Source organism: Mobula birostris, chromosome 10 (assembly GCF_030028105.1).
Source record: "Mobula birostris isolate sMobBir1 chromosome 10, sMobBir1.hap1, whole genome shotgun sequence".
NCBI lineage: Eukaryota > Metazoa > Chordata > Chondrichthyes > Myliobatiformes > Myliobatidae > Mobula > Mobula birostris.
The window spans coordinates 90,814,158-90,837,157 of NC_092379.1; the positions used below are offsets into that span (position 1 = coordinate 90,814,158).

Below are 23,000 nucleotides of genomic sequence, written 5' to 3' on the forward strand. Positions count from 1 at the left end.
GTATCTACACAAGAACTCCCTAGTGCCTTTGCACCTCTGCATTTTGAATTCTCTCCCCATCTAAATAACAGTCCGCCCATTTATTTCTTCCACCAAAGTGCATAACCATACACTTTCCAACATCGTATTTCATTTGCTACTTCTTTGCCCATTCCCCTAAACCATCTAAGCCTCTCTGCAGGCTTTCTGTTTCCTCAACACTACTCGCTCCTCAACCTATCTTTGTATCATCAGCAAATATAGCCACAAATCCATTAATCCCATATTCCGAATCATTGACATACATCGTAAAAAGCAGCGGTCCAAACATTAACCCCTCTGGTACTCCACTGGTAACCAGCAGCCAGCCAGAATAGGATCCTTTTATTCCATAGAAACCATAGAAACTACAGCACAGAAACAGGCCTTTTGGCCCCTCTTGGCTGTGCCGAACCATTTTCTGCCTAGTCCCACATAGAAACCATAGAAACTACAGCACAGAAACAGGTTCCCACTCTCTGTTTTCTGCCGATCAGCCAATGCTCCACCCATGCTAGTAACTTCCCTGTAATTCCATTGGCTCTTATCTTGCTAAGTAGCCTCATGTGCGGCATCTTGTCAAAGGACTTCTGACAATCCAGGTATACCACATCTACTACATCTCCTATGTCTACCTTGCTTGTAATTTCCTCCAAAAATTGATTTCCTCCAAAAAAGGATTATCCTTTTAGGAAACCATGCTGGCTTTGGCCTATCTATTGCTATCTGTCTCCAGGTACTCTGTAATCTCATCCCTAACAATCAGTTCCAACAACTTCCCAACCACTAATGTCAGGATAACAGCTCTATAGTTTCCTTTCTACTGCCTCCCACCCTTCTTAAATAGCTGAGTAACATTTGTAATTTTCCAGTCATCTGGTACAATGTATCGATTCTTGAAAGATCATTGTTAATGCCTCCGCAATCTCTCCAGCTACTTCCTTCAGAACCCGAGAGTGTATTCCATCAGGTCCAGGACATTTATCCACCCTCAGACCATTAAGCTTCCTGAGCACCTTCTCAGTCACAATTTTCACTGCACATTCTTCACTTCCCTGACACTCTTGAATGTCCGGTATACTGCAGATGTCTTCCACTGTGAAGACTGATGCAAAACACGCATTCAGTTCCTCTGTCATTTCTACATCTTTCATTACAATATCTCCAGCGTCATCTTCTATTGGTCCTATATCTACCCTCGACTCTCTTTTACCCTTTATATACTTAAAAAGGCTTTTAGTATCTTCTTTGATATTAGTCGCCAGCTTCCTTTCATAATTCATCTTTTCCTTCCTTATGACCTTCTTAGTTCCCTTCTGCAAGTTTTTTAAAGCTTCCCAGTCCTCTAGATTTCCACTAGCTTTGGCTTCCTTGTATGCCCTCCCTTTTGCTTTTACTTTGGCTCTGACTTCACTTGTCAGCCACGGTAGTGTCCCTCTTCCCTTTGAAAATTACTTCTTATTTGACTATGTCAGTACTTCTAGTTTGTGGAGAAGGAGTCCAGAAATAACTTTGTTGCAAGCATGCCTTGTGTCTCACCTGGGGAGAATTTGAAGGTACAGTAGCAGTAGCAGTATTACTTTATAAACTGGAATTAAATGTTGACCTGAAATGAGAAGGACTTCCCTGCACTAATTTCTAATCTTGGCCTGTAGAAGGAGGGTAACAGAAGTAGTTTAGAAGCAGAAACCAAAAAAATTTAAAGTGCACCAAAAGTATGCGATAGTTGGGCACAGTGAACTTTGACTGCATGCCTTTCTGGTTGAAAGCGTGTGACTGGTGCCTGGTTCCAAGATGAAGTTCAAGTAGTCAGGATGGTCGGATGCCGTAGGCCTGATTGTGCCTGTGCTGATACCAGTAAGTGGTGGGGAGGCATTGAGGCCCGTGCAACCACCATGGCAGGAAGGGGTGGGATAACATCCGAACATAAGGAATAGGAACAGGGATTGGTCATTTGGTCCCTCAGGTCCTGCTCAGTGATCTCACTGATAGAAGCTCTTTAACCCTCCATTACATAGAATTCCAAACCTCTGCATGAAGAAATATCTCTTCATGTTGGCTCTGAATAGCTAACCCCTTATCTGAAACTAGAACCCTCTGCCAGGATGAACATTCTCCAGTGCCTTTTGAGCACTGCAAGAAACTTGTAAGTCATCAGTTTGACCCTTGCACATGTAGGAGTGTGGGTGAAGGGTAGAATCAGAGCCTTTATTTTTGATGTGATTGTTGGAAGTACAGTATGAGAGTAGTGGTATGCCTCTGGGCCTGCATTATCCCCTTGGGGGATGGGAAGAGATGGAGAGGAGCTATCAAAGCCTCCAATGTCCTGTGGATTGAGAAGGTAGGAGAGCCAAGGGCACCTGCAATATCTGTGGTGGAAGTAAATTTTGTGCAATGCTGAGACAGCCAGAAGGATACAAGGAAGGGACATACTTGATAGGCATTCCAGTCCAGTCCTGCACAGGAAAAACCATTGCACAGTGATGTCCATACATGGAACAGGTTTGACCGTTGCACGGGGAGTGCCAGCATTCTATATAACCGTGATGCAATCGTAGAACTTTCCATGTGCTGGAACTGTTCATTGTCACACTCCTGACAGGATCACAGCCCTCTCCTCTCCTCTATCAGTTACATCATTGAAAAAAAAAGCCAAGATTGTGCACTTGAATTCCTAATTGAGTGTCATTAACAAAGGAAAGCACCAATGATTTTGTACTAATGAATATATCCTTTGGTCATTAAGTTATGCTAATATTAATTCCCTCATGTAGGCTGTTGCTCATTGGATAAGATGCTAGGAGTGAGATTGGCTTCCTATGCTAAATCTTCCACTCACCCACAGTAACTCGCAGGAATTGCAGTCAGCTGTGTAGAATCTGATTGCTGGGATTTATCATCACCGGTTCAAGTTTGCGCATCATGCAAAAGAAGTCTCAATTACAGAAGAACAAATTTAAATGTCACACATGAACTGTAAAGCGGGTTATCTTTATTCCTGAATTTTAAATAAGGAACAGGCATTTGCATAATACATATTTGAACCATCCCTGGGGTTGGTTTCCTGCAATAAAAGAACTGAATTACATTACATCTCATCTGACACTTCGTAGAACCTTAATAATTCAATTCCATAATGAACCATAAATATCGGGAAGTTCCCAGATTTGACTGCAGATTTTCCTCTAGGTGCCTTGAATTGAGATTGAGATCCAGTGGGCTAATTAGCAGAAACTTGTCAAGGCTCCCACTCCAATTGCCATCCAGCATTACGTGAAAGTGGGATGATGATAGTGTAGACCGAGGGTGATGTTTATAACAGTCAGAAACATCAGCACCATCTATTATCACAGCTCATGCCAAAGGGCTCTTGAATCAGCTAGCTCACACCCTACAGAGTCATAAATCAGGCCGAGAGAGAAAAGCTGTGTAAATTCTTGTGAGAATTTGATTGCTCGGCATTCCGGTTTTGAAAACTTTGAAAGACATGATCAATTTTGAAAAATGCAAACAAGTTTTCATTTCCTTCAACTATTTTTGATGTATATTGTTCTACTTCTTTCATTAATTTTGTTCTCTCGCTCCTCTAGTGGTCGCAACGGCAAGATTCGAGCATTGTCCTTCAAAACTGGAATTATAACCCTGTGCAATGCAGAGGTGGAAGAGAAATATCAGTGTAAATATCAGACACAAAGATGGAAGGGAAGGCTTGGGTTTATTAATATCTTTACCACCTTTTCCCAAAAGATCTCAAAATGCTCCTTATACAATGCATTATTTTCAGTGTAAGTTCACTAGTTATCCTCCTATTTGCATCCAAATGCACCAAGTGAAGTTATACTGAAAATAAATCTTCCTTTGTATGTTTTACCAGACTCAGGACTTTTTAGCTATTCTGATATATGTTAAATTTTCACACAAAGAGCAACAAACTACACAAAGAATACTAATCTTTCTGCTAATCACAGGATCATTCTATGTGGAGAATGGCTATCGCCCTTAACCTGCATAGCCAGTAGCCTCACTGCAAACAGTACTGAAAGTCGTGACAGGATGTTGAATAAGGGCAAGTCTTTCCTTACTGTTTATGCTGAAATGAAATAATTCAATTCCATAATTCCAAAATTAAGTTTAAATTTAATATACAAATATTTGCCCCAAGTAAATCGTGCAGAAAAAAAGTTCTGTTACAAAATAGTCACAAGAAGGTAATTTTAAAAAGTAATTGCCCACCCATATTGCGTTTTTTGGTGTAATACAAGCAGCTCACATAAGGAGCTCCCTAGCTAATTTTTAGATTCTGACACTGTAGTGGCCAAGAAGGAAAGAACGTTGTCGCAGAACAGCTGCTTCCCCAGAGCTGAACATGGGCCTTTCTCGAAGACTGGTTAGAATATAGATTTAGGACAGGCTTAACAGCAGATAAACCATTTAGTTTAATTTGAGAGTGTTCCATCTTCCATTTATGGTAATAACTGTCCTTCTGAAATACTTCAATAACTATTCAATGTTTCAGAGCACATTGTGTTCCTTAGAAGCACTACTTTAATTTATGTTCGTATTTTTCTTCTGTCCACCCCTCTCCTGAAGAAAACCAATACGGTTTTAAATTTCTAAAGTTAATTTCTTCATTAATATAATTGATTAAATATTATTTCCCTCCATAGACTTGTACAAGCAAGTGAGCAGCTCAACCAATCTGTGTGATCAGCGACACCTCAGCCTTCTCCTGCATGAAGCCATTCAGATCCCCCGCCAGCTGGGCGAGGTGGCTTCATTTGGAGGGAGCAACGTGGAGCCCAGTGTCAGGAGCTGCTTCCGGTTTGTAAGTCTGCTGTGAGCATTTTTTCATTGAGGAGGTAGGCAGCAGTAAGGAGGAAGGGCAGGCTGGGAGGAAATTGGATGATACGAGAAATGTGAGGCGGAATAATTTTGTGGGAATACTTGGACCTCACAAGACTTGTCTGAGATTTGCTAATGTTAATTGCAACCCAGCCCCTAATGTCTTATTACTCTTTTACCTTAATTTTAATTGTCAGGCAAATTAATGATTCAATCAGTTTCACACCAAACTGAGTATTCTGGGAATTAAACAAGAAAACTTTTCCTTCTGTGGAATGGAACCAAAATGGAACAGATGTGCTTCCTAGATTCAGAATGAAAATAAACTTATCTTCACTTTTTAATGATAAAAAGTGAAACTATCTGCCATAGTTGGATGCATCAGCAAGGGAGATGAGGCTGAATACAGGGCTACGGTAGGAAACTTTGTCACATGGCGTGAGCAGAATTATCTGCAGCTTAATGTGAAAAAGACTAAGGAGCTGGTGGTAGACCTGAGGAGAGCTAAGGTACCGGTGTCCCCATTTCCATCCAAGGTGTCAGTGTGGACATGGTGGAGGATTACAAATACCTGGGGATACGAATTGACAATAAACTGGACAGGTCAAAGAACACTGAGGCTGTCTACAAGAAGGTTCAGAGCCGTCTCTATTTCCTGAGGAGACTGAGGTCCTTTAACATCTGTCGGATGATGCTGAGGATGTTCTATGAGTCTGTGGTGGCCAGTGCTATTATGTTTGCTGTTGTGTGCTGAGGCAGCAGGCTGAGGGTAGCAGACACCAACAGAATCAACAAACTCATTCGTAAGGCCAGTGATGTTGTGGGGATGGAACTGGACTCTCTGATGGTGGTGTCTGAAAAGAGGATGCTGTCCAAGTTGCATGCCATCTTGGACAATGTCTCCCATCCATTACATAATGTACTGGTTGGGCACAGGAGTACATTCAGCCAGAGACTCATTCCACCGAGATGCAACACTGAGTGTCATAGGAGGTCATTCCTGCCTGTGGCCATCAAACTTTACAACTCCTCCCTTGGAGGGTCAGACACCCTGAGCCAATAGGCTGGTCCTGGACTTATTTCCTGGCATAACTTACATATTATTATTTAATTATTTATGGTTTTATTACTATTTAATTATTTATGGTGCAACTGTAACGAAAATCAATTTCCCTCGGGATCAATAAAGTATGACTACGACTATGACTATAAATATTGGACATTGCAATGAAAATGGCTATTATACAAGATATCTCTTCCTTAGATCACTGGTATATTTGATTTCAGTTTGTAATTTGGAAGACTTATTCCTGGGTTATTGAAGTGTAGTTCTTTTTACTGAAAAAATGAACAATGTCAACTTTTCACTGTGATACACAGCCAGCTAATCACACCTCAATCCTGCAAAACCACTTTAGAGCTCTCTACTCTCATAACGTCAGCTCATTGCAACAGCAGCCTGGTTTGAGCCACTGTAGGTCCATCCTTGAAAAGGAGGATAATTATCACCTCTATCATGCGTGAAGACAGAAGCACAAACAGTTTAGAAAGCAAGTCTCACAGACATTATTGAAGTCTATCACTTCATACTAACAGTAGCTAATGGGAAAATTTGGGTCTCAGCTGTTGACACACATGAAAACAGTTATGCATGGAGTCCTTACCTGGCAAATCCTCTGGACAAAAGCTAACTGACTTCAAAGTTGCTGACATGTGGTGGATATCAGTCGGTCGGGCGGCATCTATGGAGAGGAGTGGGGAGCCAGTATCTGGGGCCAAGACTCTTCATCAGGACTATTGGAGGATCCTTGGCCTGAAGCGTTAACTCTTTGTTCCTTTTCACAGAAGCTGCCTGACCTGCTGAGTTCTTCCACGTTTTTATGTTTGTTATTTAATTATTTAATTGATTGATTAATTAATTAATTATCTGTTTTCTTTGTATTTGCACAGTTTGTCTTCTTTTGCACATTGCTTGCTTGTCAGTCTCCGTGCGTAGTTTCTCATTGGTTCTTTGGTATTTCTTTGTTCAACTGTGAATGCCTGCAAGAAAATGAATCTCAGGATAATATATGGTGGCATATACATACTTTAATAATAAAGATGTTTTGTTTATATTTGCAGTGCATCCAAAAGGAAGATGTTATGTCTTCTTTTAAGGAGTATTCCAATCTAATCAGTACTTCTAGATCCTGCTTTGACTTCATTATCTTCATGCATATCCATACATTTTGTTCCTGCAACAGCTCTTGTTCCTTTTCACTACCCTGTGCTGTCTAATCTCTTTGAAAACCTCTACAGGCATTCTAAGCTCCTCAATGCAGTAAGCCCATTCAACTCCCTCTTGCTTGCCCTGCACTCTTTGTCTTTCATGTTGGTCATCCATTCCAAAAGCTGACATTTCTAAAACTGGTCCATGAATCTGAAGTCTCCCCTCCTCTACAAGGAATGAAGATATTCTACTGTTAATAATGCCAATAATGGGAATGTTTTTACTTTAATCCCTCCATATCACCAATTCCCCAGGCCCCACCAAGACGGATATAGTTATAATCCCCTTGATATGGGTAATGGGATCCCATAATAGGCACCTCTTCACTCATGAGACTTCACACTTTAAATCTGTCTTTAATCTTAAGAACTCTCCCACTTGTTTCTCTGTCTTCTCAGACCTGGATGGAGAGTGGTTAATTTATTTCTAATTTTCCTCAGATGGTATGAGCTGGTTGCATCCTGCCTGCGCGATACTGCCAGGGCACTGATTGTTAAAACCCACCGAGCAAACAAACTAGGTGGGAGTCACATAGGAATGCAGAGGGTGGGCTGAAATCTTACCATGGCACTCTTGAGGAACGTAAAAGTAAAATTCAGATCCACATCAGCCATGCATTTGCCCTTCTTGTTCTTGCATGAGCAAATGTAGCCCATCATTAATAATCGTAAGTCAGCTACATGTGAAGTCAATCATCTTTTGTTGGGGTCACAGGCACATATACATACAATTTATGAAGCTATTACAGATTTCTTGTAGGTATCTTTTTCTTAAGCTATCATATAGAGATAAATCATATAATTGTTTTCTTATTGATAGATATATCATGAAGTCATTGCCTGCCCTAACTAAATGGTGCCCTCTAGAATAATATATTACCACATCAGGCTGATTCAATTGGAGATAAGACAACTCAGGGACCAAGGCAGCTGATTTGATCCCTAGGCTTTGAGGCTGGAGATGAGATGACGAGAATCATTCCAAGGGTTAATTTGGTTAGGCTGCATTACTAAGAGGCACATAGTCTTTCGTTTGTATTCTGATTCCACTCTGAAGTGATCACTTTATAGATAATGTTCTTTCCTACTTTACTGGTTCTGATATGAACCCAGCTCTCTCCCCCCTATATCTAGACCTGCCTCATTATGTCCTCTGTATTGACGCAAAATATATTAAACCAAAGAATTCTTGAACACATTTTCTCCTCCTCTCCATGTTTTCCAAGTCGCCAGAGAATTTTCATTGCTACATTTCTGTATTGTATAATATATTGAATTCAGAAATTTCAGCAATTGCTGTTGTGACCATCTCTCAGCACACTGAAAAAAATGCTCCTGATAACACTGAAAGTTAATATTACGCTTACCTTTATTTTAACCCTTGTCGAGCCAATATCCATCACAAAATCTGGTTTGAAGAATATCTTCACAATCTGGACTCAATGACTGTGCCATATACAATTTCTGTAGCATGTCCTTTACTTTTGCCTCTAGGTTAATGAGGAACTAGTAATTGAGGTCACACATTTCTTGGAATGGATGCGATTGGAACCCCAGTCAATGGTCTGGTTGCCAGTCCTGCATCGTTTAGTAACTGCTGAAGCTGCAAAGCACCAAGCCAAATGTCACGTCTGCAAACAATGCCCAATCAAAGGCTTCAGGTAATTAAATGCAACTAATTATCTTTTTAGTTAACTTTTCTTTTCAGTAGTCTATGCAATTAAACAGAAGTATGCTAAATTCTCCTTTCCTTTACCCTGATGCAATAAACCCTTTGAATATGGTGAAGAGAAATTTATGGCGCTCTGATTTACATAGAAACATACATAGAAAATAGGTGCAGGAGTAGGCCATTCGGCCCTTCGAGCCTGCACCGCCATTTATTATGATCATGGCTGATCATCCAACTCAGAACCCTGTACCAGCCTTCCCTCCATACCCCCTGACCCCCGTAGCCACAAGGGCCATATCTAACTCCCTCTTAAATATAGCCAATGAACTGGCCTCAACTGTTTCCTGTGGCAGAGAATTCCACAGATTCACCACTCTCTGTGTGAAGAAGTTTTTCCTAATCTCGGTCCTAAAAGGCTTCCCCTCTATCCTCAAACTGTGGCCCCTCGTTCTGGACTTCCCCAACATCGGGAACAATCTTCCTGCATCTAGCCTGTCCAATCCCTTTAGGATCTTATACGTTTCAATCAGATCCCCCCTCAATCTTCTAAATTCCAACAAGTACAAGCCCAGTTCATCCAGTCTTTCTTCATATGAAAGTCCTGCCATCCCAGGAATCAATCTGGTGAACCTTCTTTGTACTCCCTCTATGGCAAGGATGTCTTTCCTCAGATTAGGGGACCAAAACTGCACACAATACTCCAGGTGTGGTCTCACCAAGGGCTTGTACAACTGCAGTAGTACCTCCCTGCTCCTGTACTCGAATCCTCTCGCTATAAATGCCAGCATACCATTCGTCTTTTTCACTGCCTGCTGTACCTGCATGCCCACTTTCAATGACTGGTGTACAATGACACCCAGGTCTCGTTGCACCTCCCCTTTTCCTAATCGGCCACCATTCAGATAATAATCTGTTTTCCTATTTTTGCCACCAAAGTGGATAACTTCACATTTATCCACATTAAATTGCATCTGCCATGAATTTGCCCACTCACCCAACCTATCCAAGTCACCCTGCATCCTCTTAGCATCCTCCTCACAGCTAACACTGCCACCCAGCTTCGTGTCATCCGCAAACTTGGAGATGCTGCATTTAATTCCCTCATCCAAGTCATTAATATATATTGTAAACAACTGAGGTCCCAGCACTGAGCCTTGCGGTACCCCACTAGTTACCGCCTGCCATTCTGAAAAGGTCCCGTTTATTCCCACTCTTTGCTTCCTGTCTGCTAACCAACTCTCCACCCACACCAATACCTTACCCCCAATACCGTGTGCTTTAAGTTTGCACACTAATCTCCTGTGTGGGACCTTGTCAAAAGCCTTCTGAAAATCCAAATATACCACATCCACTGGTTCTCCCCTATCCACTCTACTAGTTACATCCTCAAAAAATTCTATGAGATTCGTCAGACATGATTTTCCTTTCACAAATCCATGCTGACTTTGTCCGATCATTTCACCGCTTTCCAAATGTGCTGTTATCACATCCTTGATAACTGACTCCAGCAGTTTCCCCACCACCGACGTTAGGCTAACCGGTCTATAATTCCCCAGTTTCTCTCTCCCTCCTTTTTTAAAAAGTGGAGTTACATTAGCCACCCTCCAATCCTCAGGAACCAGTCCAGAATCTAAGGAGTTTTGAAAAATTATCACTAATGCATCCACTATTTCTTGGGCTACTTCCTTAAGCACTCTAGGATGCAGACCATCTGGCCCTGGGGATTTATCTGCCTTCAATCCCTTCAATTTACCTAACACCACTTCCCTACTAACATGTATTTCGCTCAGTTCCTCCATCTCACTGGACCCTCTGTCCCCTACTATTTCTGGAAGATTATTTATGTCCTCCTTAGTGAAGACAGAACCAAAGTAATTATTCAATTGGTCTGCCATGTCCTTGCTCCCCATAATCAATTCACCTGTTTCTGTCTGCAGGGGACCTACATTTGTCTTTACCAGTCTTTTCCTTTTTACATATCTATAAAAGCTTTTACAGTCCGTTTTTATGTTTCCTGCCAGTTTTCTCTCATAATCTTTTTTCCCCTTCCTAATTAAGCCCTTTGCTTAATTAACCCCCTCCTCTGCTGAACTCTGAATTTCTCCCAGTCCTCAGGTAATCCACTTTGTCTGGCTAATTTGTATGCTTCTTCTTTGGAATTGATACTATCCCTAATTTCTCTTGTCAGCCACGGGTGCACTACCTTCCTTGATTTATTCTTTTGCCAAACTGGGATGAACAATTGTTGTAGTTCATCCATGCAACCTTTAAATGCTTGCCATTGCATATCCACCGTCAATCCTTTAAGTGTCATTTGCCAGTCTATCTTAGCTAATTCACGTCTCATACCTTCAAAGTTACCCCTCTTTAAGTTCAGAACCTTTGTTTCTGAATTAACTATGTCACTCTCCATCCTAATGAAGAATTCCACCATATTATGGTCACTCTTACCCAAGGGGCCTCTCACGACAAGATCGCTAATTAACCCTTCCTCATTGCTCAAAACCCAGTCCAGAATAGCCTGCTCTTTAGTTGGTTCCTCGACATGTTGGTTCAAAAAACCATCCCGCATACATTCCAAGAAATCCTCTTCCTCAGCACCTTTACCAATTTGGTTCACCCAATCTACATGTAGATTGAAGTCACCCATTATAACTGCTGTTCTTTTATTGCACACATTTCTAATTTCCTGTTTAATACCACCTCCAACCTCACTACTACTGTTAGGTGGCCTGTACACAACTCCCACCAGCGTCTTCTGCCCCTTAGTGTTACGCAGCTCTACCCATATCGATTCCACATCTTCCCGGCTTATGTCCTTCCCTTCTATTGCGTTAATCTCTTCTTTAACCAGCAACGCCACCCCACCTCCCCTTTCTTCATGTCTATCCCTCCTGAATATTGAATATCCCTGAACGTTGAGCTCCCATCCCTGGTCACCCTGGAGCCATGTCCCTGTGATCCCAACTATATCATAATCATTAATAACAATCTGCACTTTCAATTCATCCACCTTATTACGAATGCTCCTTGCATTGACACACAAAGCCTTCAGGCGCTCTTTTACAACTCTCTTAGCCCTTATACAATTATGCTGAAAAGTGGCCCTCTTTAATGCTTGCCTTGGATTTGTCGGCCTGCCACTTTTACTTTTCTCCATAGTACTTTTTGTTTCTACCCTCACTTTACACCCTTCTGTCTCTCTGCACTGGTTCCCATCCCCCTGTATTGAACTAACCTCCTCACGCCTAGCCTCTTTAATTTGATTCCCACCCCCCAACCATTCTAGTTTAAAGTCACCTCAGTAGCCCCCGCTAATCTCCCTGCCAGGATATTGGTCCCCCTAGGATTCAGGTACAACCTATCCTTTTTGTACAGGGCACGCCTGTGCCAAAAGAGGTCCCAATGATCCAAAAACTTGAATCCCTGCCCCCTGCTCCAATCCCTCAGCCACGCATTTATCCTCCACCTCATTGCATTCCTACTCTCACTGTCGCGTGGCACAGGCAGTAATCCCGAGATTACTACTTTTGCGGTCCTTTTTCTCAACTCCCTTCCCAGCTTCCTATATTCTCCTTTCAGGACCTCATCCCTTTTCCTACCTATGTCATTGGTACCTATATGTACCACGACCTCTGGCTCCTCACCCTCCCACTTCAGGATATCTTGGACACGATCAGAAATATCCCGGACCCTGGCACCAGGGAGGCAAACTACCATCCGGGTCTCTGGACTGCGTCCACAGAATCGCCTATCTGACCCCCTTACTATCAAGTCCCCTATCACAACTGCCCTCCTCTTCCTTGCCCTACCCTTCTGAGCTACAGGGCCGGACTCTGTGCCAGAGGCACGGCCACTGTCGCTTCCCCCGGGTAAGCCGTACCCCCCAACAATACTCAAACAGGAGTACCACTGTTCCTTATGTGCCATTTATGCCACTGTTCCTTAGCAATGGCTAACACTTTCAGTCTGGGGTAAATTAATGAGCATAAGTATATGTAACAGTGTTATAATTGATTTGTCCACACAATAGCTTAAGGTTTAGGGTTATTCATATGGTTTTATTATCTTCTCTCATTCAATAAGATAACAGAGGATAGACTACCACTTAAATTTGAAAAGGCAACTAATTTAAGACAAACTTACAATGGGCAAAACAGCATTTCATACAGCGTTTCCTCTCCAGAACGTGAGTTTCTAGAAAATGTCACATTGAAAAATTTGCAGAAAAATCCTTAAAGGGCTACCCACCCAATACCACACCAACCTTTCACACATCAGTGTCAATTGTAACAATTTAAGCAAACCAAATTTTGTACAGAGGTTTGTATGTGTGTATTGGTTTGGTACCAATAAAGCTGGCTTCCAACTAGAGATAATGCTAATGGAACACCAGTTCTTGTTCTTCCACTCCCTGCAGCTATCGATCTTATGTTTCTTTTTGTTCCTTATTATTTGCTCTACTTTTGTACCTTTTCTTAACCTTACATGCAGTTATTTACAAAGAATAGCTAGCACAGAAATAGGTCACTGGAGCCAAATGTTCTACATCAGTGTTTAAACTATATGATAGCCTTCTCCCGTCTCGTTCATCCTACCTTATCAATGAAACCATTTGTTCTATGTTGAAGGTCCAAAGGTAGATAAGACACTTGGATCGAATTGCTACGCCAGGGTTGTGAAAGAGGCAGGAGAATGGGGTTGAGAGAAAAATAAATCAGCTATGATTGAATGACGGAGCAGACTCGATGAGCTGAATGGTCTAATTCTTCTCCTATGTCTTATGGTCTAATTCAGAATCAATTTTCATTTGTTTCGTGTTTCTTGTTTAATTCCTGTTCCTAATTGGCTTTGACTTCTTATCTTTCCTGCTTCAGGTACCGCAGTCTGAAGCAGTTTAACGTTGACATCTGTCAAACATGTTTCTTGACAGGAAGGGCAAGCAAGGGTCACAAACTGCACTATCCCATCATGGAGTATTGTGCTCCTGTAAGTAACATTATATGCCTTCCCTTATACACACACTCACAAAGAATCCTGTTTCTAACTGCACTACCATCAATATCCAGGTGTTATCACCGTCCTTAGTGCTGCATCATGATCAAATCTTAAGTTTTTGTTTCCTAAGTTCTTCTGTTGCACTTGCTCCTAATTTTAAGCAGCTTTTGAATAATGACAAGACTGATATCGATATTCATAAAAGTCTTGGTGATGGAGAACTCTTGACTCAAATCCATCCTCAACTCGAAACCATCTTAGAAATTTTAGGTTATTGTGCGTCTTCATTATGATCTATTTTTTGTAATATGTACTTTCTCTTTTTCCCTTGATCTCTCTTCACTGTTTGTCCAGGAGGTTATCTAGACATTTTGATCCAAAACACTGATTAAATAATAATTTTGGCTTAAGGAAATGCCGTGGGTTCTTCCTCCTCTATTCCTGAATGTCCAAATGTGAAGGTGCCCCAGCACTGCTTGCTAATGTCACAGATGAAACCTGAAAATCCGTTATAAAAGGTTCAGTCCTATAGACATCCAGAGTGCCAGCCCATGCAACAATTCTCCGTGTTCTTGTCAACTTTAAACTGACAACAATTTTGTTCAATATATATGTGTTCAGGTGAATTGAACTGAGATTATTTCAAAAAAATTTTCAACATTCCCAAATAGAATAAAAAAATAGCACTCATAGATTCAATCCCATTAAAAGAAGTAAGTGTGCATTACGCCAGCTGGTACCTAAATCCGTCTTTTTTTTCTCCAAGACAACATCAGGAGAGAATGTGCGAGACTTTGCAAAAACGTTGAAAAACAAGTTCCGAACCAAACAGTACTTCAGCAAACACCCGCAGAGAGGTTACCTACCTGTCCAATCATTGATGGAAGGGGACAACATTGACACGTAAGTCAAACTGTAATTTTTTTCCTGAACCTTGAATTAATGCTTTTGGATTATTCATTTCTTGTTCTATTGAAGAATTATTTTCTTTGAAATATTGTGTACAATTACGTCTTTCTACCTTTACAAGTCAATTATATTTAATTTCTCAATTCCCTCTTCCTTAAAAATGCCAACAAATATTTGAGTACAATTCCATGCATATTAGCAATACCCAGACTGGCTCATAAAGACTTACACTAAGGAATGTTGAGTTTTGATAAAATAGTCTAAAATTCTGCCCATAATTACCAATTTTCTTCCTGCTACACCAGTTATTGGTCAGTGTTCCCTGGCTTAGACTTCACAAAAGAAACCACTACTGACCTGACTGACGAGGCTGTCTCGTCAATTGTCAATCCCACTGAACTAATTTGAGAGCCAACCCCCAGACTGCAGAAAGGAACAAAGAGCTTGAACTAGCAAGAGAAGGGGGGAGGAGCACCAGAAGGATGTTCTCCCAGTGGCCACTCTTTTCCCTCTTCACCTTATCTCCTTGCTCACCCATCAGCTCCCTCTAGTTGTCCTCCCCCCTTGTCTTTTTTCCATGGCATTCTGTCCTCTCCTATTAGACTTCACCTTCTCCTGCCCTGTATCTCTTTCATCAACCAACTTTCCAGCTCTTTACTTCATCCCTCCCTTTCAGGCTTCACCAATCACCTTGTGTTTCTCTCTCCCCTCCTCCTACCTTTTACATCTACTCCTCAGCTTTTTTCCAGTCCTGCCGAAGGGTCTCAGCCTGAAACGTCGACCGTACTTTTTTCCATAGATGCTGCCTGACCTGCAGAGTTCCTCCAGTCTTTCTTGTGTGTTTCTAAGAGTTTGAACAATAGGAGTGTGTCTGACATTCGCAATCATTCATAAGTATCAAGGGTACATAAACTACCAAAACATCTTATGATAAAAACATTAAATGATTGAAGCCTTCCTCGGTCAGAGTTGACCATGGACATTGCATCCTAGCTCTCTTGATATGCAAGCCTGGGCAGTACGATAAGGAGGGAAAGTTGTTGCCCATGTAGCAAGCTCCCCCCTCCCCATGCATCTGATGAACTCAAAGGAACAGCAGAAACTGATACAGTTTGGTACCAGCAGTGTCACAGGAGATGCCAGTCAACATTGAACTCAATGTAGGACTGCCTTAAGGACTCTAGCTCCCGACTTTTCCCTCAGGTTTACTCCTGAGGCCTTTCCAATGAATGAGTATAGCCACGAGGCAGCAGAGGTTTGAGAAACACACATCAAAGTTGCTGGTGAACGCAGCAGGCCAAGCAGCATCTCTAGGAAGAGGTAGTCGATGTTTCAGGCCGAGACCCTTCGTCAGGACTGAGAGGTTTGAGATCAGAGTTTTCCTTCTTCTAGATGAGCTTCTGACCACGGCTGAGAAGCCCTGTCTGCCTGAAGCGACTGGTGATTGGTTTTAAGGTGCCAGTAACCCGCTTTTGCCCCTTCTCCATCCATAGAAACAGTTCTGCCAGACTTAATAGCTAAGCCACACCTGAAGGCCAGGAGTTGGACTTGGTTGTCAGAGACTATTTGAGATGCACGCCATTGGGAGCATTTAATAGGTAGTGGGAGCTTATCTCCATTACCAACCCCTGGCTATAACAACCTTAAGGAACCATTAAAATGATTAAAACATTAAAAAGACACTAGAAAGTATCTAAAGACAAACAAAATTAACTCAAGTAAAAATGTAAATGGAAAGTAACTTATCTTTCCATTGAAATGAATGGAGTAATTGGGTTTGCGTCAAATTAAATCAGGTTTAGGTTGTGTGGGCTGATTATCTACTGTAGTTACTGGTGGCTTTACAATCCATCACAGAACTCCATGGGGAGACCGGCGCTGGAAAGTGAACAGCAAATGCCTAGCAGCCTGATGAATGGATTTCAGATCTTCTACATTTGTGTGCACTTGAAACGGTGAAAAATAGCAGTGACTTTACTGTTAACCTTTATGAAAGATCCCAGGATAGCCCACTTCCCAAATGGGTGCTAATTTGGGGGTTCACAGGTGTCGGGTCTTGAAAGTTATCAGCAGTCCATTCTTTCTGATCTCTATTGGTGACAACATTTGAACAGGTATGTGAGGATGTTTGTGGAAGAGAAGAATATAGAAATGCTAAAGGACTGTAGAAAACCTTCAGCCTGAGCTGTATGACAAGACTCAGTAATGTAGACGTATTCTTTGTTTGTCAAACCTGCCTCAAATCATCAAAGCTTACAGTGAAATGTGTCGTTTTGTGTCAACAACCAAGGCAAGTGCCGCCATGTTCCTGACACCAACATAGCATGCCCACAACTTACAAATTTTAACCCATTGGTCTTTGGAATGTGGGAGGAAACCGGACATCTCAAGTAAACCCACTGGGGGTATATTGTCATTCCTCTCCGCGCCTTGTGGTGCATCAGGTGGCAACCTTGCTGTTTCTTTTGCATTTGTCTGGTTTTCACAAAGCCGAGTTGCTAGCTCGATGCTCAACCCGGCACGGATGGAAAGCGTGCAAGGGGGCCAGCCGGATTTGAACCTGGGACCACCCACCTCGAAGTCTGGAGTGGATGCCACTGCACCACCAGCCGGCTTATTAGGAGAACGTATAAACTCCTAAAAGAAGCGGAATTGAAGCCAGGTTGCTGGTGCTGTAAGGCATTCTGCTAGCCACTATGCTACCAAACTGCTCCATTATCTAAAGATATGTGTTATCAACTTCACCTTGAGGAGAGAAAAGCAACTTAACAATTTGCATACAACTCAGCCTAAATTAATGTTAACAATGTTGGTTTGAAAAGTAAAGAGACCTACACAGGGGTGCACTTTCTGAGGACACAATAACCAGTTTAGCTATCAAAGGACTCACAATGCTAAATCCTCTATGTTATCGAATAAAATATGTTTGCCTTAGGTGGCATCCGTTAGTCTTGCGAGACTATGGATCTGCACCTGGAAAGTCTTCACTCTCCAGGGTGCAGGCCTGGGCAAGGATGTATGGAAGACCAGCAGTTGCCCATGCTGCAAGTCTCCCCTCTCCACGACACCAGTGTTGTCCAAGGGAAGGGCATTAGGACCCATACAGCTTGGCACCAGTGTCATCACAGAGCAATGTGTGATTAAGTGTCTTGCTCAAGGACACAACATGTTGCCTCAGCTGAGGCTCGAACTCACGACCTTCAGGTCGCTAGTCCAATGCCTTAACCACTTGACCACGTGCCCACACATCAAATCAAATACAGTGCGAGATATTGTGTAGTTTTGCATCTAAAGAATGTTATGGAGCAGCTGATGCTTTTAAAACATCACTTACAAAAGGTTGATGTTCATATGTGTGGTTGAGTGTGCGAGTGCACGCGCATTCGTGCATGTGCATGCGAATACTTGTGTCACTTAGATAGATATGTGTTCTTCTATGTTTCAGGCCTGCCACATCTCCAGTGTTGCCACATGCAGATACACACTCCAGGATTGAACATTATGCCAGCAGGTAGATTAATAGGAACAATGACAGAATCCTTCTTTAGTGGAAAATCAACATTTTGTATAACTGTTCTACTGACAATACTTGGCATAATTTGTTTAGGATATTTCCTTGAAAATATCATCAGCACTTATAGAGATATATTGCATTAATCTATTACTGTGTGTCTTGCTGCATTTCAGTCAATGGTGCCAGGTCCCTAGGACTTAGGTGCTTTTGAATAGCCTACTTTGTGTACTTCCTATTGCACAGTGTATCACTGTAAATCATGCAAAAGAAAGTTGCAGGTAAGCCCAAGTGGTTGGGTGTGCAAAGTGGAATGGGTGGCAGTGAGTCATCCGATCAAGGCATGCAAGGTCATCAAGGCTGGAGGTCCATAGGAGTCATCGGACTGGCTGTAGGGAGTGAGAAGAGCAATCAGCTTGGAACCAAGATAGGTCATTAGATCAGGAGTTGTAAATCTGCTGTCAAAGAAAGGGGTTGGTAGTGGAATTAACTGAGGGACATGTCTGGAGAAAGTGAGAGGTACATCATTTCTCCAATGAAGTATTTTGATTAAGGGAGGCATTAGTGAGTCAGACTCCTAGGGTTTAATTGATACTTTCTCAGAAGCCCCATTAAATTATACATGTACCGTACATAGGAAAGAGCATCATTTTAAACTGGCAATTTTGAGAGTCACACTTGTGACAGACACCAATGACAAATACACTCTGAATTAGCAAACTTCATCAGTTCTTCAAATAAATGTAACACCTGTTGTGTGCACTTGCAACATGGATAATGACATATCCATTTAATCATAATCTGTGAAGAGAAATGTCTCATTAAATTTCCAAGTTGATGCAATTCAATCCTGAAAAATGTGTTATTGCAAACATCAGGTATAATGCACTGGGCATTAAGGTTTACCTAAATCATTCTGACATCCATTAATTTTGATATTTTGACGGCCAACTAAGTTTTACAGATGTCAAAGACTTTGTTCAGCTGTTTTGTGATTGTTGCTTATTCTACTGATATTCTTGTGATATCATTTATGCCATGAAGAGCTTTATGTGTCCCTTATTGTAGACCAGAGGTAAACACTGACAACTCACTATTGACCCCACATTTTATGCAATCTTTTTATTTTAAGAAGAGATTTAAAGTGCCTTTAGTGTGTCCTGTTTTGTCAGCAGTATATCAATCCAGAAATGCAATTGAAAGATCTGAATCAATTAAGTGCACCTTTCTGGGATTTTTGAAGCTGTCAATATGTGCTTCTAATGCACAAGTCATTCATTAAAATAATGTTTTCTTTGCTTCTTTGTAGGCTTGCAGAAATGGAAAGTAAAAACTGTTCTTTCTTCAGTGGCAGCCTCTCGCCTGATGAAAGTGTGTAAGTATTTTAATACGATTTTTAAATCTTGCACACAGAATGCAACCAATAAAATAACTGCTCCAGTAAAAGAAAATTGCAATTATCTATTTCATATAACTTCTTGAAATCATTCTTGCTATTGCAATAAAAATCAAACATAACATTAATAACAATTCAAATGAATTGAATTGACTTTATTTCTTATATCCTTCACATACATGAGGAGTAAAAATCTTTACATTTCGTCTCCATCTAAATGTGCAATGTGCAATCATAGTAATTTATAATAACTTATAATAAATAGAACACTCAAGTCAGCGTGAGTTCATTGGTGGAAGAAGCTGTCCCGGAGCCTGTTGGACCTGGCTTTTATGCTGCAGTACCTCTTCCCGGATAGTAGCAGCTGGAATAGATTGTGGTTGGGATGGCCTGGGTCTCCAATGATCCTACAGGCCCTTTTTATACACCTGTCCTTGTAAATGTCCTGAATCATGGGAATTTCACAACTACAGATGCGCTGGGCTGTCTGCACCACTCTCTGCAGAGTCCTGCGATTAAGGGAGGTACAGTTCCCATACCAGACAGTAATGCAGCTAGTCAGGATGCTCCCAATTGTGCCCCTGTAGAAAGTTCTTAGAATTTGGGGGCTCATACCAAACTTCCTCAACCGTCTGAGGTGAAAGAGGTGCTGTTGTGCCTTTTTCACCACACAGCTGTTGTGTACAGACCGTGTGATGTCCTCAGTGATGTGGATGCTGAGGAACTTGAAGCTGTTTACCCTATCAACCCCAGATCCATTGATGTCAATAGGGATTAACACGTCTTCATTCCTCCTGTAGTCCACAACCAGCTCCCTTGTTTTTGCAACATTGAGAGAGAGGTTGTTTTCTTGACACCACCATGTCAGAGAGATGACTTCTTCCCTATAGGCCACCTCGTTATTGTTTGAGATAAGGCCAATCAATGCAGTGCATCGGCAAATATAATTAGCAGATTGGAACTGTGGGTGGCGATACAGTCATGGGTATACAGGGAGTCAAGGAGGGGACTCAGTACACAGCCCTGAGGGGCTTCTGTATTGAGAGTCAGAGGGTGGGAGGTGAGGGAGCCCACCCTTACAAACTGCAGGCGATCTGACAGGAAGTCCAGGATCCAGCTGCACAAGGCAGAGTCTAGGCTGAAAAAAATGAAAAAGCCTTATATTTATATAGCTCTTTACATAGCTCCAGAATGCTCCAATATATCTACAATTGAAATCCTTTTGGAAATGGTATTGCTGCATTGTTGAAAGAACAGCAGTCAATTTGTATACAGGGAGGTCCCACAAAATTCAATGTTAAAACAACAAGATCATCTTCTTGAATAAGGTTGGGTGAGGCAGAACAGAACATACAAAATATTACTCCTTGTACAGAGTGAAATACCCATAAAACCTATCTGTGAGTTCAAAAACTCCAACTGCATTTTAAGATGTAGATTTGAGACTTTATTGGATAATAAAAGTGCAAGTGTCAAATGATAACAATATATTCCAGTTTCGACGTGCACAGCCACCTGAGAAAAATATCACGTGAACAATAAATGCAGGGCTGCCAGTACATGTTCTGCTGCGCACTGAGATGTTTTTCTGATCGATTGATTTATGATATAACTACAATTACTTGGCTATCTAGGTGCATGAAACCCCACAGAGGAATAAAATTGCAACTTGACTAACTGCAGCCGAATGTTTGGGTTACAGCAGTGCAGTAAGGCCTGCTAATGTTCAATTCCGTTTTCTATTTCTACATTAGTAACACAGCAGCTAATACAGACAGAATTCCTTTCTTGAGAATTATTGGAACCGGAAATGTTTGTAAATTGGAAATTAACAAAAACTGGGTGGAAGAGGATCATAGAAGCAGCTATGACCAGAGGGGAAGCAGGCACTTGAGTAGGGGCTGGCAGCCTGCCTCACTGACCCTGTGACTGAGCGAATGAATCTGCTCAGTACACCCAGCTCTGTTCAGCTTGACCAATACTCAATTCTTGCAGCCCATTCCCATTCAGAAGATGCCTGCAGTACCACAGCGACCAGCAACTCCAACCCCATCGGTTCTACCAGTCTCGTTTACTTGTTCGTAAGAATAGGGTCTCCTTTACTTGTCCATATGTTGGGCATTTGTAAGCTGAGGAGCATCTCCTCCCCGTCATTCACCATTTGTTCAATATGTGCACAAAGAATACTTGTAGCAAAGCTTCACCTATTAGTTTGTGACCTTTTCACATGATGTCCTCTCTTGTGAATCTAACACCAGCAAAGGTCAAATGCAGAGATACCTGCCAGTTACTGTGAATCCAGTAATGAAAAATATCTGCCTTGTTCCTTTGTATTCTAGTACAATTCCTCTGAGTCTTTCTGTCCTGACATAAAACATAGGGTCAAATTCAGGACAAATCAATACTTGTTTGATGTCTCTGTCACACATTGTTACACAGCCTTCAGAGAAAAGCAACATGATGTACATTGTGAAGAAAATTCGAATGCCATTATACCTATGTAAATAGATGTATCCAAACTAATCCTGAATTGATTTATTAGGGCATTATTTTTGATTGCTTTAAATAGAAATAAACGTGACATGCAAATAGTTCCCTATAGGGATAAAGGCAGCTGTGATTGAAAGATTTATGGAATGTTCTTTATGTAACGACAGAGATGATGAGCAGTTGGTGGTTCAGTATTTCAGCCCTGAGACAGATCAAGATTCTCCTCAAAACCCAGCTCACAGTCCAAACCAGCTCTTGGGTACTCTGGACACGGAAGAGAAGACAGAACTCGAGGCCATTATTGGACACCTTGAAAACGAGAATAGGTACGACTAATTGCTGCCTTCCTGTTGATGATGATGTGTAGACCTAGACGGTCAAATACAGCATGGGGAAGCCTTGTCCAGTTCAGTCATAAAACAAAACCAAACAATTCTGGAAATAGCAGGTTAGGCTACATCTGTGGAAAGAGGAACTTAGTCATTCAAATCAATAAGGTCATCACCCTGAAACATTATTTCAGAAGGTCATCTATCTGCTTCACTCTTCATAGATGTCGCCTGACTGAAGACGATTTCCTCTTTTCTTCTTTTAACCTCTGATATGTGTGCTTCTTGTTTTTTCATACAATGTATTCAAAAATATGAACTATCCTGTAGACTTGTAAATGTAGTCTAAAATGCAAGCTATGCTATTAAAGAAAACTCCACAAAAGGGCTGGGAAATAGAGTAGATTTACCTTTGGGTCATTGATCTCAGTCCGAGAGAAACCGATCAGATAAAAGGATAATGTTTCTTTTCAGCTACAGCTGAGTCAACTGTTTTCCAAGTACAGTCAGATCCATACCACAAAGATAACCCTAAATGAGTATTCTCTATTAAAAATAAGCAACCTC

The 23,000-nt window shown here is 41.5% G+C and overlaps 1 protein-coding gene across 5 annotated transcripts in view; it reads left to right on the forward strand.

The window, feature by feature from the left end:
* drp2 (dystrophin related protein 2) overlaps positions 1-23,000 on the forward strand; it is a 123,166-nt gene that overhangs the window by 76,661 nt on the left and 23,505 nt on the right. For 4 of the 5 annotated variants that reach the window (XM_072270544.1, XM_072270545.1, XM_072270547.1 and 1 more), the window contains 8 exons: positions 3,609-3,694; positions 4,686-4,843; positions 8,623-8,789; positions 13,678-13,789; positions 14,565-14,701; positions 18,153-18,218; positions 19,528-19,593; positions 22,272-22,430. In XM_072270544.1, the coding sequence (XP_072126645.1) occupies positions 3,609-3,694; positions 4,686-4,843; positions 8,623-8,789; positions 13,678-13,789; positions 14,565-14,701; positions 18,153-18,218; positions 19,528-19,593; positions 22,272-22,430 (951 nt within the window). The remainder of the gene's footprint in view (positions 1-3,608; positions 3,695-4,685; positions 4,844-8,622; positions 8,790-13,677; positions 13,790-14,564; positions 14,702-18,152; positions 18,219-19,527; positions 19,594-22,271; positions 22,431-23,000) is intronic. The other variant, XM_072270548.1, reaches the window with a different exon arrangement.